Source organism: Narcine bancroftii, chromosome 7, assembly GCF_036971445.1.
Source record: "Narcine bancroftii isolate sNarBan1 chromosome 7, sNarBan1.hap1, whole genome shotgun sequence".
NCBI lineage: Eukaryota > Metazoa > Chordata > Chondrichthyes > Torpediniformes > Narcinidae > Narcine > Narcine bancroftii.
Window position 1 is genome coordinate 177,890,740 of NC_091475.1, and position 16,277 is coordinate 177,907,016.

Consider the following 16,277-nt stretch of genomic DNA (forward strand, 5'->3'; position numbering starts at 1 on the left):
CTCCTAAAGAAGAGAAAAGAGTTCAATGCAGCAAAAGCGATTTTATGGAAGAAAGGATATAAATTTACACTGAAGCATCCTGCGGTATTGAAAATATTTATTCCAGGACAACAAAACAGACTATTCTCGGATCCAGAAGAAGCACGAAAATTTGCAGAACAATTACAAAAATAGATTGAGGGATGAAGACGGGTAATGAGAGCAAAAATTATCACGATTGATATGTATGTGGGTAAAGACAAAAATAGACTGAGGGATGAAGACGGGTAAGGAGGGTAAAAATGACCACGATTGATATGTATGCGGGTAAAGAGGTATAAGAGTGAATAGAGACAATGGGCATATGTGAAAGTATCTGTAATTAGAAGAAAACATAGAGAGTATAGACAAGAATTAATAAGGGAAGGTAATGGAATAGAGAGAATAAGGTGGGAATTAAAAGAGTGACCTTTGTGACATATAAAAAGCGAAATCTTTTCTGGGGGGGCTGGGTGGGGGAAAAGAGCGGTCACTGCAAAATCAGTTGACGCTTGCGAGTGGATTCGCAAATCCAAATGGAGAGGGGAGATGTGGTTGTCCGACAAGGGATAAAGGGCAACTCAGGAGGGGAAGGGGAGATTGGGGATAAAGAAGATAGAAATAGGAGAATAAGGAAAATGTTGGATGTTGTAGGAATGTTGTCTGGTAAAGAGTTGAAAATAAGAAAACAGAAATGGAAAAGGAGGAAAGGTAATGATGGAAAAACGGAAAGAGAAGATAAACAAAATATAAAATGGCTACGCTGAACTATATGACTCTAAATATTAATGGAATACATAACCAAATTAAAAGGAAGAAACTACTAAATTTACTGAAAAAGGAAAAAATAGATATAGCATTTGTCCAAGAAACACACTTAACTGAATTGGAGCACAAGAAATTAAAGAGAGATTGGGTAGGACATGTAACAGCAGCATCGTATAATTCAAAAGCAAGAGGAGTGGCTATATTAATTAGCAAAAATGTGCCATTTAAAATAGAAGAGGAAATAATAGATCCAGCAGGGAGATATGTTATGATAAAATGTCAGATATATTCAGAGCTTTGGAATCTACTTAATATATATTCACCTAACGAAGAAGATCAAAAGTTTATGCAAGATATCTTTTTGAAGGTAGCTAATACGCAAGGGAACATACTAATAGGAGGGGATTTCAATCTGAATTTGGATCCAAATATGGATAAAACGGGGAAAAAAATTAACAGGAAGAACAAAGTAACCAAATTTATAATTAAATCAATGCAAGAAATGAAACTTGTGGACATATGGAGGAAACAAAACCCAAAAGAAAAGGAATACTCATACTACTCGACTAGACATAAAACATACTCAAGGATAGACCTATTCCTGTTATCAGCCCACATTCAAGGGAGAGTTAGGAAAACGGAATATAAAGCTAGACTATTATCGGACCACTCACCCCTGTTATTGGCAATAGAGCTAGAGGACATCCCTCCAAGAATGTATAGATGGAGATTAAACCCCATGCTACTTAAAAGACAGGATTTTAGAGAATTTATTGAAAAACAATTAAAAATGTACTTTGAAGTAAATACGGAATCAGTGGAAGATAAGTTTATACTATGGGACGCAATGAAAGCATTCATTAGAGGGCAAATAATAAGTTATGCAACCAAGATGAAGAAGGACTATAATCAGGAAACAGAGCAGTTGGAAAGGGAAATAATAAACATAGAAAAAAAATTAGCAATAAAGGAAGATACAACCAAAAGAAGAGAATTGGCGGATAAAAAAATAAAATATGAAACATTACAAACATATAAGGTGGAGAAGAATATAATGAAGACAAAACAGAAATATTATGAACTAGGGGAAAAAACACACAAGATCCTAGCATGGCAGCTTAAGACAGAGCAAACTAAGAAAATGGTATTGGCAACAAGGAAAAAAGACAAACAAATTACATATAATCCAAAAGAAATTAAGGAAAACTTCAGAGAATTCTATGAACAATTATACCGAACCGAAAACGAAGGGAAAGAAGGGAAAATAGATGAATTTTTGACTAAAATTGAACTACCAAAACTACAAATAGAGGAACAAAATAAATTAACAGAACCATTTGGAACAGTAGAAATACAAGAGATAATAAAAAATTTACCAAATAATAAGACACCAGGAGAGGATGGACTCCCAATAGAATTCTACAAAACATTTAAAGACCTAATAATACCGCCCCTCCTGGATGTAATCAACCAGATTGATGAGACACAAAACTTACCAGATTCATGTAAAACAGCAATAATTACAGTGATACTAAAACAAGGGAAAGATCCACTCTCACCAGCGTCATATAGACCAATATCTCTGCTAAACACAGATTATAAGATAATAGCTAAACTATTAGCAAACAGATTAGCAGAACAGGTACCGAAAATGGTAAATTTAGACCAAACTGGATTTATCAAAAAAAGACGCACAACAGACAATATTTGTAAATTTATTAACTTAATTCATGCAGTAGAAGGAAATAAAGCACCGGCAGTAGCAGTTGCTTTAGACGCAGAGAAGGCCTTCGACAGAGTAGAATGGAATTACTTGTTCAAAGTATTGCAAAAATTCAGTTTACCGGAGAAGTATATTAATTGGATTAAAGCATTATATAAGGGACCGTTAGCGAAAGTGACAGTAAATGGACATGTATCAAAGCAATTTAACTTAAGCAGGTCAACGCGGCAGGGATGCCCACTATCACCATTATTGTTTGCGCTAGCTATAGAACCACTAGCAGAATCGATAAGAAGAGATAATAATATAAAAGGAATAAAAATAAAAGACAGGGAATATAAAATCAGTCTGTTTGCGGATGATGTGATAGTGTACTTAACAGAACCAGAACTATCAATAAAAGAACTATATAAGAAATTGAAGGAATATGGAGAAGTGTCGGGATACAAGATAAACGTAAATAAAAGTGAAGCAATGCCTATGAATAACGCGGATTTCTCAAAATTTAAGGAGGAATCCCCATTCAGATGGCAAATGCAGGCAATAAGATACCTAGGTGTGCAAATAAACAAAAATCTAGGCCAATTATATAAACTCAATTACAATCCACTAATGAAAAAATTACAGGACGATTTAGAGCATTGGAAAGAGCTACCACTAACACTGATAGGAAGGATAAACTGTATTAAAATGAACATTTTTCCAAGGATACTATACTTATTTCAGGCATTGCCAATACAACTGACAGAAAAATTCTTCAAAGAGTTAAAGAAAATAATAAGGAGATTTTTATGGAGAGGGGGGAAACCGAGGATAGCACTAGATAAATTAACAGAATGGTATAAACAAGGAGGCTTACAATTGCCAAACTTCAAAAATTATTATAGAGCCGCACAATTAAGGTACCTATCAGATTTTTATCAAACAAGGGAAAAACCAGACTGGACGAGACTAGAATTAGATAAAATAGGGGAAAAGATACCTGAACACATATTATATAAATGGGACGAAAAATTGGTACAACATAGAACTTCTCCAGTATTACACCATCTCCTCAATATATGGAAGAAGATTCATGTAGAAAGAAATAAAATAAATTACCAAATACCAAAACTAATATTGACGCAAAATAAGCTACTCCCTTTTACAATAGACAACCTTGCCTTTAGAAAATGGGAAAAAAAAGGGATTAAAAGAATAGAAAATTGTTTTTCAGGAAGTAGATTCTTATCCTTTGAACAAATGAGAGATAAGTACAATATAACTGGAGATACAGCGCTGGCATATTACCAACTGAGATCCTACTTGAAAGATAAATTAGGAAGCAACTTGAGTTTACCAGAGGGAAGTAACCTTGAATATGTGATTACAGATACAATGTTAATCAAAAGATTTATAAAAAATATGTATATTAAACTGCAAGAAAAGGAAAATGAGGAAACAAATGGTAAAACTAAACAAAAATGGGAACAAGATTTAAATATAAAGATAAAAAAGGAAACATGGGAGAAGTTATGCTCTGGAACGATGAGAAATACAATAAATACGAGGCTGCGTATGATACAATATAATTGGTTACACAGACTATACATTACACCGCAAAAGTTAAATAAATGGGACCCAACAGTATCTGATAGATGTTTTCGATGTAAAAAAGAAAGGGGAACAACAATTCATGCAATCTGGACATGTGAGAGAGTAGAAAAATTTTGGGATGATCTCAATCAGATATTAAATAAAATAACAGAAAACAATATACCAAAGAATCCAGAGATCTTTCTCCTAAGTAACATAAAAAATAAAGAATTTGGAATTGACTTGGAAGATGCACAAAAAAGATTTGTCAAGATAGCCCTAGCCGTAGCAAAAAAATGTATTATGTCAACCTGGAAATTGGAAGATAATTTGAAAATACAACAATGGTATATAGAAATGAATAAATGTATTCCATTAGAAAAAATAACATATAGTTTAAGAAATAATATTGAAATATTCGAACAAGTATGGGAGCCTTACATTAAATACAATAGCGAAAACCTACCGGGAACAAACATTACCTAAATTGATGGAAGGAGAAGAAAAGAAAAGAATGGACTCAGTAGAATTTCTGGTGTATTTTTGTTGAATGACAACATTGTCTAACTGAATTAATGCAACCTAGATCGTATACCTAAAATGGATGAGAGGGGGGGGGGGGTGGGGGGGTGGCTTGGGAGGAGGGAGGGGGGAGGGAGAAAAAGTCACTGTAAATGTGTGGAAAAGAAAAAGTGTATATCATGGCTATTGTGATTTATGGTGTGAAAAATAAAAAATTTAAAAAAAAAAAAAAAGTACCCAAGAGACGTCACTAATGGATTGTTGTTCACAAAAAGACAACAGATGAAAGAACTCTTAGAAGCCGTAGGTTGTCTGAGTGGAACTTGTAGTTCTAAGAAGGTCATGTGGTTTTGCAAGCAGAGAGAATAAAACAGGCTTTCTCTGAGAGAGAGAGAGAGAGAGAGAGAGAGAGAGAGAGAGAGAGAGAGAGAGAGAGAGAGAGAGAGAGAGAGAGAGAGATCAGTTCTGCAGTCTTATAGTTAACAGCAGCAACTGGGACTGAAACAGGACAAGCTGGCAAGTTTGTTGAAAATCCCATTTGGAAGAAAGGTTTTGAGTCCTTAGTTCAGCCTGGTCAAAGCCCTCATGGTTCATGCAAGAGGAGAGAACTGGCTGCCTAATGTTTCACTTGGAATAAAAGAAACAAAAAGGAACTCTGTAGTGACCTGAAAGAAATAAGTTATCATCTGGAGAATCCTGAGGGGGCAAGTTTCTTCAGCAAGACATTGAAGTGGCTGATTAAAAGAAATCAGTTGTGGGTGTCCAGTGAACAACAAATCTCTCTGAAAACCAACCATTTACCTTTCAAGCACCAAAGCCTGGTGAACTTCATAAATGTTAAATTCTGTGCACAGTATAAGAATTGCCAGCAACCAGTGAACTTAGAGGAATAAGTGAGATTGGACTGTGAATCGAAGAACTTTTTTGAACTTATACACACATTACATACACGTGCGCTTAGAATTAGAAAGGAGTTAAGTTGGGTTAGTTTAAGTTAATAATGATAGGTTAAAGTAACCATTTGTCTTGGTGAATATCTATTGCTGCTGGGTTTATGGGTCCTCTGGGCTCGTAACACACTACAAGACAGAAGTTAGACATTGGTTTTTCCCAGTGATTTACTCAACGATCAATCATCTCCATTTATTTTGTCAGTAGCTTCTGGGTCAGATTTTAAGTCATTGACGATTACTCTATTGACTGTATCCCTAATAATGATCAATTTAAACTAAACTAATTCCCTTCTTTTTTTAAAATCTTACCATTTTCTTTTCGTAATCTTGTTATAAACTTCTTGGGAGGTATTACACCGACTTTCTTCTTTTGTGTGGCTATATTATGGAAGAGATCAGCTAAGCACATGAGTAGATTTTCCTTTCTCCTTGGCTGGTTCTTGTAGGCGAGAACCTTTTCTCGAAATGGACGACAAAAATAAAGTGCCTGAAGGACTGAATTACAGTAGCAGGTATTCCCAAACTGAAAACAAAGGGACAAAACAAGTTGAAGTCTGTCACAGAGTAGTGCCAAAAGCAATTGATTGAAACAAAACTTTACAAAGTTTTACAAGTAAATGATCACATTCCAGCCATTCTAATATCTATCATAATTCCCAAGTGAAATATTATTGCTCTATTTTAGTTTTCAACCCAGCGAAGAGCAAAAAGGTTGCAGTTTATTTTAAAATAAATGTTAAAGGCTTATGTGACATATCATGCATGAACAAAATAAGAATCTTATTTTAATTATCAAAATAAATGAATATAATTAATAGAAATGGAGGAACAAAAACAATATGTCGTGAACTATATATACCTCCTATCACAATCGGTTCTCAGAACTTCTTGCTTCCATTGATCCTTGCCCAGTGCAATTATTGTGCTAAACTTAGATCCGCCCAATTGTAATGTAGCACAAGCTATTTCATGTGAATAGTTGCGCAGAAATGGGGTCAAGTGTAAAGAATGTCAAGTGCAAGGAGATGGCTCTCTTGACATACATTTTGCTTGATTTAGTCAGAATGAAATTAAATGAAAAGGCTGAAGTTCAGTACCAGGTAAAGATGGGTCATTTTGAACCAAATATCCACTAATTCATACTGATATTTCCAGGCTATGCAAATGAGGAAAGAATACCTCAGCCTATACTGTAATCCACATTAGCATTTTTCTCCCTCAGCCTGGCATTCAAAACTTATTTTAAATAAAATGGTGCAATCCTGGCTCAACTATAGTAATATTAAATCATCCCATGAACTCGCCTAACTGTTCAGAACATATACTGAAGCCATGGTCCTGCACCAATTCAAATCAATTAAAAGTATGATGCACTTATTGTCAGAAGCCCAATCTGCAGCAATCGACGTTCTGAAGTAATATCACATTGATGTGTCAAATTCTAGTGTTGAGACATTTCACATCAAGGTGGTACAGAGAAACCCGCAGTCAGTACAGGGTATGCAATCAAAAATGACTGTATATGCTACTCCAGTATATCTTATAATAGAATACAGTGAATTGGGTGCCAGTCAAGTGAGTAGCTTTGGACTGAATGACATCAAACTTCAAATGTACAGAGGTGGATAGGGGAATCCTGTATAAATTAGTGGACACAGCCCAGCACATCACAGGCAAAACCTTCCCCACCATTTAGAACATCTACATGGAATACTGCCATCAGAGAGCAGCCACAATCATCAAGGATCCACATCACCCAGGACACACTTTGTTCTCGCTGTTGCCATCAGGAAAGAGGTATAGGTGCCAAAGATTCGTACCATCAGGTTTAGAAACAGTTGCTACACCTCCACCAGACTGCTAAACAACAGACGGAATTAGAAGCCCCTTTTCCACTGGCATCCTAGTTAATTGGCTGTGCAGCGTCCTGGAATAGGAAGTCCTTTGCGCAGTTTCCACTGGCCACCCTTAACTGGTTCACTAATTACTTTTCCACTGAACACACTCATCCCCAGGATCGGAGTGTTCTACCTTCAACTGGAAACAGGTGATTATCTGCTCTCTTTTTTCTACTGGTTTTATCAGCAAACCGGTGTCAGCAAATGCCAGGAATACAAGTAGGGGTAAAGGGGGTTAATCCCTGGCGTGAAATGACATCACTTGATACCAGCATTCAGCAGTGTTCCTTTTCCATTGGACCCTGTCCCAGTAAATTCCTGGGACAGGGTACCAGTCAAAAAGGGGCTACTGACTCATTTAAAGACTTACTTTGCATACAATTATTACTGAATATTTATTTTTTTCTGCATTTGCACAGTTTACATTTATTTGTTTACATTTCTCCTCGAGTACAGTTTACAGTTACCAACAAGTAGAAATTCTACTTGATCTAAAGGAAAAAAAATCTACAAGTTGTATGTGATGTCATGTATGCACCCTGATAATGAATTTGAATGTTGAATCTGCACTCTTTCAAACAAGTCCTTCATAGTCCTGCCTTGTAGACAATGGAAAATCTTATGGGACTCTGGAGTAATTCACGTGTCAAAGAATCTTCCCAGCTATATTCTTTTAGCCAGTTTTTATGTGAATTGGCCAATTTTGTCAACAATAACTCTCAAGAGGCAGATAGGAGACTTATTGATGGAAATATCATAAGAGAGCTAAACACTCTTTTGTTGGAGATGGTCACTGCCTTCCACTCATGTGGCAGAAATTTGACTTCCATTTAATAGGCCATGCCTAAATCTTACCCAGGTGACTTCATTATCTCTGGAGTTGTTAAATTTTTGCACAATCAGTAGCAAAAATCTCCATTTCATGCATCTGAAAGAGATTGTGGTTTGGACAGTACTCTGAGGAAATACTAAACTGATGTCCAGGATTGAGATAATTGGTTTCCAAAACAAGTAATTTTTGGTGAGAGATACAGACTCCAAAAACAATATTTCACTCAAACTGAATTTAGTTTTACTTGGGCTCCAAACGTGCTTATATGCGGACATGGAAATCACAGGCAGACACTCTCACCTAATGAGATCTGGAACCAAATGCTAATAGTAGAATCCAAACAAATGTCTTGGTGTGCGTGTGTTACTGAATAACATTATGAATGACACTTTCATCTGGGAGAGTAATTAACTGGATTGAATTTATCCTTTTTTTAAATATATAGCCAGGACATGGCTGAACAATTTTACATATTGGTAGGCAGATGCCACTGCAGCAGTCATTGCCTCTGGGGTACAAGTCACCAACCTGGAGTTTGTCCCTTGTCTTTGCTCTATCCAGCTCACAGCCTTTTCTTTGTGCAACTGAAGTAAACTGAATGGTTGAAGACTGGTTTTGCTAATGGTTAAGAGTAGCTATGAAGTATTGAACTGCACGTTTCACAAACATTTCTACGACTGATTCCACCTGCAGTGACCAATGCCTGAAGAGGGCGCACAAAATCAGTCAACCGGTACGGACTCGAAAGGCCAACATGGCCTGTTTCCGCTCCGTAAATGGTTATATGGTTATGACTGAGACATTACCTCTTGCTGACGATAATTTCTTCATACAAGTTTTTTACACTCAAATTGTAGGATCCGCCATAAGTGAGTATGGGAATAATCTTGGAGGTACCTCAAATTAATTCTGCTAATTTTGAATGAACTACATGACAAAAATCAGTACAACTTAACAGAAACTCCTGCCCAGAGTTAACAAGGTTTTTGGTAACTACATGACTGCGCTAGTCCTAGCTACGCTAATGGGTGATTACTGTGTTTGATGTTTTGTTTGTACTGGTCTGAGCTGCAGTGAGGATGGGAACATTTTATCATTCCTCATTAGTAATAATTCTGCAATTTAATTTGTGGGACTAATGATGAGTACCAGAAAGGTCAGAGCCCATTCTTATGCTAGTTCTGTCAATTGTTGTCCTGGTAATAATAGACACTTGCACAAACTCAGAGGATTAAAGGCGTGCACTTGAAATATAACAAGTGTAGCATGGCTGCTTTCAAAGGGGATGATGAGCTTGAGACTTTGTGAACCAATTAGATAGTTTCATTTTATACTCTAATTCAATCTCATGGAAAGTCGGTTCAGAGATCTGCTCACTTCCTCCATTCTAATGAAGTATTTTAATCTCATTGTGGAGGGCATACTCCTTCCCAACCTTTTTTTTCCCCCCAAGTGTAAAGGATATTGGATGTACAGTTGAAAGTTAGGATGCCATTTTAGCATTCTTTTCCTTGTTGGTTGTAATTAAAAAGATATCTATTATATTTTAAATAAAGTCACAAGCTTCCAAGTAACTAAATTACACATGTCCTCTATCAAATTCTTTTACAATTACTGTATTTGACTGCATACAAGACCCACAGGCATATAGACAACGCGCCCCCCCACCCCCACCCCATTCAGCGGGGAATATAAAGGATTTTGTTTTAGTGTACTTACGGGTAAGCATTTAAAACTTGGACAAAACATGCAACTAGGACAATAGGAAAAATCTTTTTAACAATAATACTGCTGTAATTAACAAAAGCAGCTTAGTTATAGCAGAGAACAAGCTATCAATACAGTTATCATAAACAAAAACACATGGTAACACCAACCTTCTGTTCCTGCAAAACCCTGATTCCTTTGTTGTTTTCCTAATCTCCTAGTCTCATTAATGATCATTTTGGTAAAAAACGCATTTCCCCGAATTCCTCTCATTTATCACCCAGTTTTTTTAAAAAACTCCTCCTCAAGTTCTGCCCAATGTGGGGTGGAACAACAAAGGTTACGTTTACCCTTTTTTAGCAGCCTGTAGCTGTTCTTACTTTTTCCATTCTTGTATCATTTTTTCTGTAGGCAGTGCCCCAAAAACACTCTCTGCCACTCTGTTACCATGCTCCTTAGCGTAGTTTACCACTTTTAGTTTGTATCCAACAGTACAGCTTGAACACTCCTCTGGTAAAACTTTTCCACTGCTATCACCATGAGTTAATATTTTGGTGCACAACGAAAAATGTCGGTTATGGTAGTGAGTCACGATGATCACGGTCGGGAAAGAAAGTGGGTCTTATATGCTGTCAAATATGGTAAATCTCTGGCCATAACAAACTTGAAATATCATAAAGGATGAAATCAAATATTTAAAACTTTGCTATTCAGACATTTACACTATTATATAGTTAAATTACTTTTAAAATAGTTGACTTATAAATAATCTAATCAATATTGATTTGTTGATGCCATTTTGTAATTTAAAATACTTACATTGACTAAACCAAAATAATGTTCATTGATTGGAAATTGTTCAGGCCCAATCTCTTTCTCTAAAGCAGAGGCATTGATGCCCTGGAAAAAAACACCAAAAAAAAATTGATTATCTGTAAATCAAAGTAGAAACTGAACATCAAAGTACAAGCAGATTACATTTCTCATGCCAAACAGCAACACTCAAGGAATTTATAAACTTCTTGATATCTCACACAGCATCTGAAGTTCAGGAGATTCAGTGCAGGTATAACCTTTAGGTTGCCACTGTATCATAATCAGATTAAAGTGCAAACATGTGCACCTTGTTATTGTAACTAATTGTTGCACAGGACATTAATAAGCACATGGAATTAATTTAAGGTCAACAAGAAGGACAAGTGGCAAGTGATGACTTATTTACTGTGTTTCCAAACTCAGCTGTGAAAAGATTTTGATCATAATAAACGAGCCAATTACGTGCTTTTCCTCAAAAAACTTTCTGAAATCTTTCAGGTTATGCTTAGTAACTACATAGTAATGTACAGATTCAGTTTGGCATTAGGGTTTAACTTTTTTTTGAAACAAGGTTTGCTCTCTTCATGTACTGCATCCGCCTCTAACAACTTTCTTCATTCCAGACTCCAGTCTTCTAACTGCTTCCTGGCTAGCCCCTGATCTTCCACCTTAAAAATGATCAGGTTTATTCACATTCTTTATACTCATCACAAATTCTCACCCTAATACTGGTCCACCTCTCAATGCTGTTTTCAGATTTTGAAATATAATAGAAAGTAGTACTTTCTCTTTGAGAATATTTCCATGAAGTCTCAGGTGCATTTTATTACATTGAAAACATGGTACAAATGCAGGTTGTTAACATTTTTAGTAATTGATCCTTATTTATTGTGAAAGGCTGTTGGAGATTATATTACCAGCACCAGACATTTTCCACATTCTTTTTATGTATATTCATACAAATAGAAAACAAAAAGCTGTTCAAATGAAGGAATGTTTCTCTCGTTCCCCAAAGAGAAAAGAAACACTGGCAGTGAAATGCTGGGATAATTGACCAAAATTCATACACATTTATTTTGTTGACTGACAATTTATGCCTTTGATATGTTACTGTTATCTGTCAACTACTTGGATCGTTTTTGTCATCACTTCTCCCTTTTACTAAATTCAGCATTTTTTACACTGCTGTAGATAACCAGTTATCAAGCTTCCAACACCAATTTGCTTTAAAATGCTGAATGGAATAACAAATCTAGCTTCAGATGTTAATTTTGCACGGCGACATCTTGTCAAAGACAAAAGCTTGGATCAGATTAGAAGCATCCATTTGTAAAACATTGTAAAATAAAGTTTTATTCAGCTGCCAATCAAAAACCCTGCAGTCAATATTCACCATATTTTGCACAATTCATAATCGTAGTTCACCCAATGCGATTTTTCTTTGTACTTGCCAGGTTCTGCTGTGTAACATTAGTGTTTTTTTTTAATTTTCCCTCCATCTTGATGGGATCACATTCCTTAATTTTTTTTTACATCATGTTCTACCTTGGTGATGTTCAATAAACCAATGAATTATTGCAGTACTCCATTAACTTGTTTAAGACATTTTGTTCATTTGGATTTCCCCGTGTAGTTTTATCATCCTTGCATAGACTTGGGAATTAAATATTTAGCTAGATTTTTTCCTTTTCCAAATATTTATCCACTTTTCTTTCAAAAGCAGTTATAGATTCTGCCTCAATCTAGAAGACCGAACCTCTGCAAATAAAATTTCTTTTGAAAGTTTCCATTATACATTAGGTAACTTCTTTTATGTCCTCCAATGGTCAACTAATAGAAATTGTTTAACAGTATTTATTTTATTGAAAACATTCACTTGAGGATAATAATCAGATTTTATCTTAACTTTTTTGTTCCTTGTAAATTAAGTCACACACATCTGTAAGGAACTCAGTGAATTTCTTCTGTGCCACTCTCATTACAACTTTCCTAAAGTAGGATAAATTATCAGTTGTGTTGTAACATTTAACTGCCTTTGTACTCAATATCCTTGGACAATTTTACATCCCTTGAAAGTAACTTATCCATTGTAAATGAACATCAAAGTCTCTTTACAGCAGAAATGTAGAGGGACCATTTCTGCAGGGTTCAAGATAGGTTTGTCCCACTGAGAAAGGGAAAAGAATGGTAGGATAAAGGATCCATGGTTGACAAGAGAGATGGGGACAACAAATCAAGAGGAAGAAGGAAGCAAAAAGGTTTAGGAAACAAAAGTCAAGAAGAGCTTATTAAATTATATGGTAGCAGTAAGAAACAAGAAAGGACTTTAGGAGAGCTTTGGGGGGAGGGGTGGGGGCACAAGGCCTTGCCCATTTGGATTAAGGAAACCCCTGAAGCATTCGACAGCATATGTACATAAAGAGAAGGATGATTAGAGGTTAAGACGGATTTGAGATGGGGGAGGAGAAGGGGGGTGAGGGGAGAACATGTGGTTGAAAACAGAGGGGGTCCAAAATGAATACTTGCCTTCAGTTTTCACCAGAGAGAAGAGCCTTGGTCAATGCTGGAGCATTTTGACATTAAGAAAGGGGAAGTCCTCATTCTCTTTCTCTTGCAGTTTGATGTACATGTTTGTTATAAATCTTTTAATTATCATTGTGTCTGTAATCACATATTCAAAATTGCTTCCTTCTGGTAACCTCAGTCTGCTTCCCAATTTGTCCTTCAAGTAGGTTTTCAGTTGGCGGTATGCAAACATTGTACCTTGAGTTATACCAGATTTGTCCTTCATTTGTTCAAAAGATAATAATTTATTTCCCAAAAAACAATTTTCTATTCTTTTGATCCCTTTTCTCTCCCATTCTCGAAAAGAAAGGCTATCTATTGTGAAAGGGATTAGTTGATTTTGCATCAATATTAATTTTGGTAGTTGGTAATTTGTTTTATTCCTTTCTACGTGAATCTTCTTCCAAATGTTGAGCAGATGGTGCAGTACTGGTGAATTCTGATGTTGCACCAACTTTTCATCCCACTTATATAGTATATGTTCAGGTACCTTCTCCCCTATTTTATCTAGCTCTAATCTGGTCCAATCTGGTTTTTCCTTGTTTGATAAAAATCTGATAGCTATCTTAATTGTGCTGCTCTATAATAATTCTTAAAGTTTGTAAACCCAAACAAAAATGGGAACAAGATCTAAACATAAAGATAAAGAATGAAACATGGGAAAAGCTATGCTCCGGAACTATGAGAAATACAATAAACATGAGATTACGCATGATACAATATAATTGGTTACACAGGCTGTACACCACGCCCCAAAAGTTAAATAAATGGGATCCAACAGTATCAGACAGATGTTTTTGTTGCAAGAAGGAAACGGGAACAACAGTACATGCAATTTGGGCATATGAGAAAATGGAAAAATTTTGGGAAGATCTAAATCAGGTATTAAATAAAATCACAAAAAGCAACATACCAAAAAATCCAGAGATCTTTCTTAAGAAGTAAAGAACTTGGATTCGATTTGGATGGAGCACAAAACAGATTTATTATGATAGCCTTAGCTGGAGCAAAAAAATCTATTATGTCAACCTGGAAATTAGAAGATAGCCTGAGAATACAGCAATGGTACATAGAAATGAATAAATGTATTCCATTGGAACAAATACATACAATTTAAGAAATAACATCACAGTATTCGAACAAATTTGGGAACCAAACATGGAACACAACAGAGAAGTTTTACCGCGGACCTCCACCACCTAAAATGACAGAAGGAGAAGACGAAATGAACTGACCCAGTGTGTAAAAGTAGAAGACACAAATTTCTTATTTTCATTGTGCGATGACATTTGCCTCATTTTTACAGGTAATTGATTTGTTTGAAATAAAGATTCTACATGCATTTTGCATTCAAGGGTATATGCTTTCAATTAACTTAGTTAGATTTTTGGCAGTCTCCCTATTACTTTACCTAGCAAGATAGAAATCATTTTAAGCATGTTGCACCATAAATAAAGCAATAGGTCTAAAACTAGATTGTAGAGTGGTACAGTAGTTAGTACTGCTGCCTCAAGCTCCAATGATCAGGGTTGACCTGTCCTGGTGAGTAGGAGAATTCATTGGTGGGATGGAAATAAAGGAAAAACATGGTTGGCATAGATTGATATTTGATGGTCATTGCAGACATGGTGAGCAAAAAGGTCCGATTCCTTTTCAGTGACTTTCTAAATTCAAGTTAGCAGTTAAATCACACCAGAGATATGCACCACTAGCCTTTCTCCAAAAGATTGATCTTCTATTCAGTTAATTTCTATTCATATTAACTAGTATTAACAAAGTGCAAAATGCATCCTTGCCATTTTCCCCCAAATAATAGGACATATTATCCATATTTGCTCATAACACAGATTCAATTGAGCAATTAGCCTTCTTCTATGCTGGTTGCTGCAGCAATCCTATCAATTCCACTTTTTTTTTTAATAATTTGCCAGTAAACAGTTCAGATTTCTTGTCAGAGTACATCACATGCAACCCTGAACTTCATTTTTCCTGCAGAATCACCAAATGGTAATTACTAAATGGCAAAAAATAAACTGTACAGCGTAAACATGTAAACAAACAAAAGAACTGTAAACAGATAAAAAATGTAAACAAACTGACTGCAATATAGAGAAAAGAAATCAATAAAGTGGACAGGAGTCCTAAAATGAGTCTTTGTTGTTAGGGAGTCTGATAGCGGCTGTTCCTGAACCTGGTGGTGTGAGTCTTGTGGCGCCTATACTTCTTCCTTGATGTCAGCAGCGAGAACAGAGCATGTGCTGGGTGGCATGGGTCTTTGATGATTGCTAATGTCCTCCACAGCAGCATTCCCTGTAGAGGTTCTCAATAGTGGGGAGGATTTTATCGGTGATAGTGGGCTGCGTCCACTACCTTTTAGAGGACTTTATGCTCAGGGGCCTTGGTGTTCTCTTATCAGACCATGATGCAGATGGTCAGCACACTTTCTACTACACTTTTTTTGAATATTTTATTTAAAATCAACACATAAAATAAGAAGCAAATATCACATTGTTACAAATAATTGATTAAATACATGTTGATCTACAATGATAGAAAAAAACCCATCTAAATCCCCCCCAGTCCCCATCCCCTACCTACCCCCACTAAAACTATACTAAAAAAAACTAAATTGCTAAAATATTATATTAAAAATAGATTTACATTAAATTGGATTACTTTAGGAAACACTCAAAAATCCCAAAAACATTTCACCAAGACACAATTTATTAAGGGAAGACTTCACTGGCCTGGAGGATTCAAAGGAATTATTTATAAATTCAAACCTAATGTTTGAACATACGGGCTCAAAATCTGTAAAAATATAGACTATTTACCTCTCAAATTAGATGTATTTTTTTTCCTAATGGAATCTGTTTGCCATCTTCCTACTGTTAAAGGGG

At 35.8% G+C, this 16,277-nt stretch overlaps 1 protein-coding gene across 2 annotated transcripts in view; it reads right to left on the bottom strand.

Annotated features, from left to right (window-relative positions):
• Positions 1 to 16,277, bottom strand: part of usp12a (ubiquitin specific peptidase 12a) — a 71,722-nt gene that overhangs the window by 39,899 nt on the left and 15,546 nt on the right. For both annotated transcript variants that reach the window (XM_069891483.1, XM_069891482.1), the window contains exons 2-3: positions 10,816 to 10,896; positions 5,869 to 6,082 (exon numbers count right to left, since the gene is read on the bottom strand). In XM_069891483.1, coding sequence (XP_069747584.1) covers positions 5,869 to 6,082; positions 10,816 to 10,896 — 295 coding nt within the window. The remainder of the gene's footprint in view (positions 1 to 5,868; positions 6,083 to 10,815; positions 10,897 to 16,277) is intronic.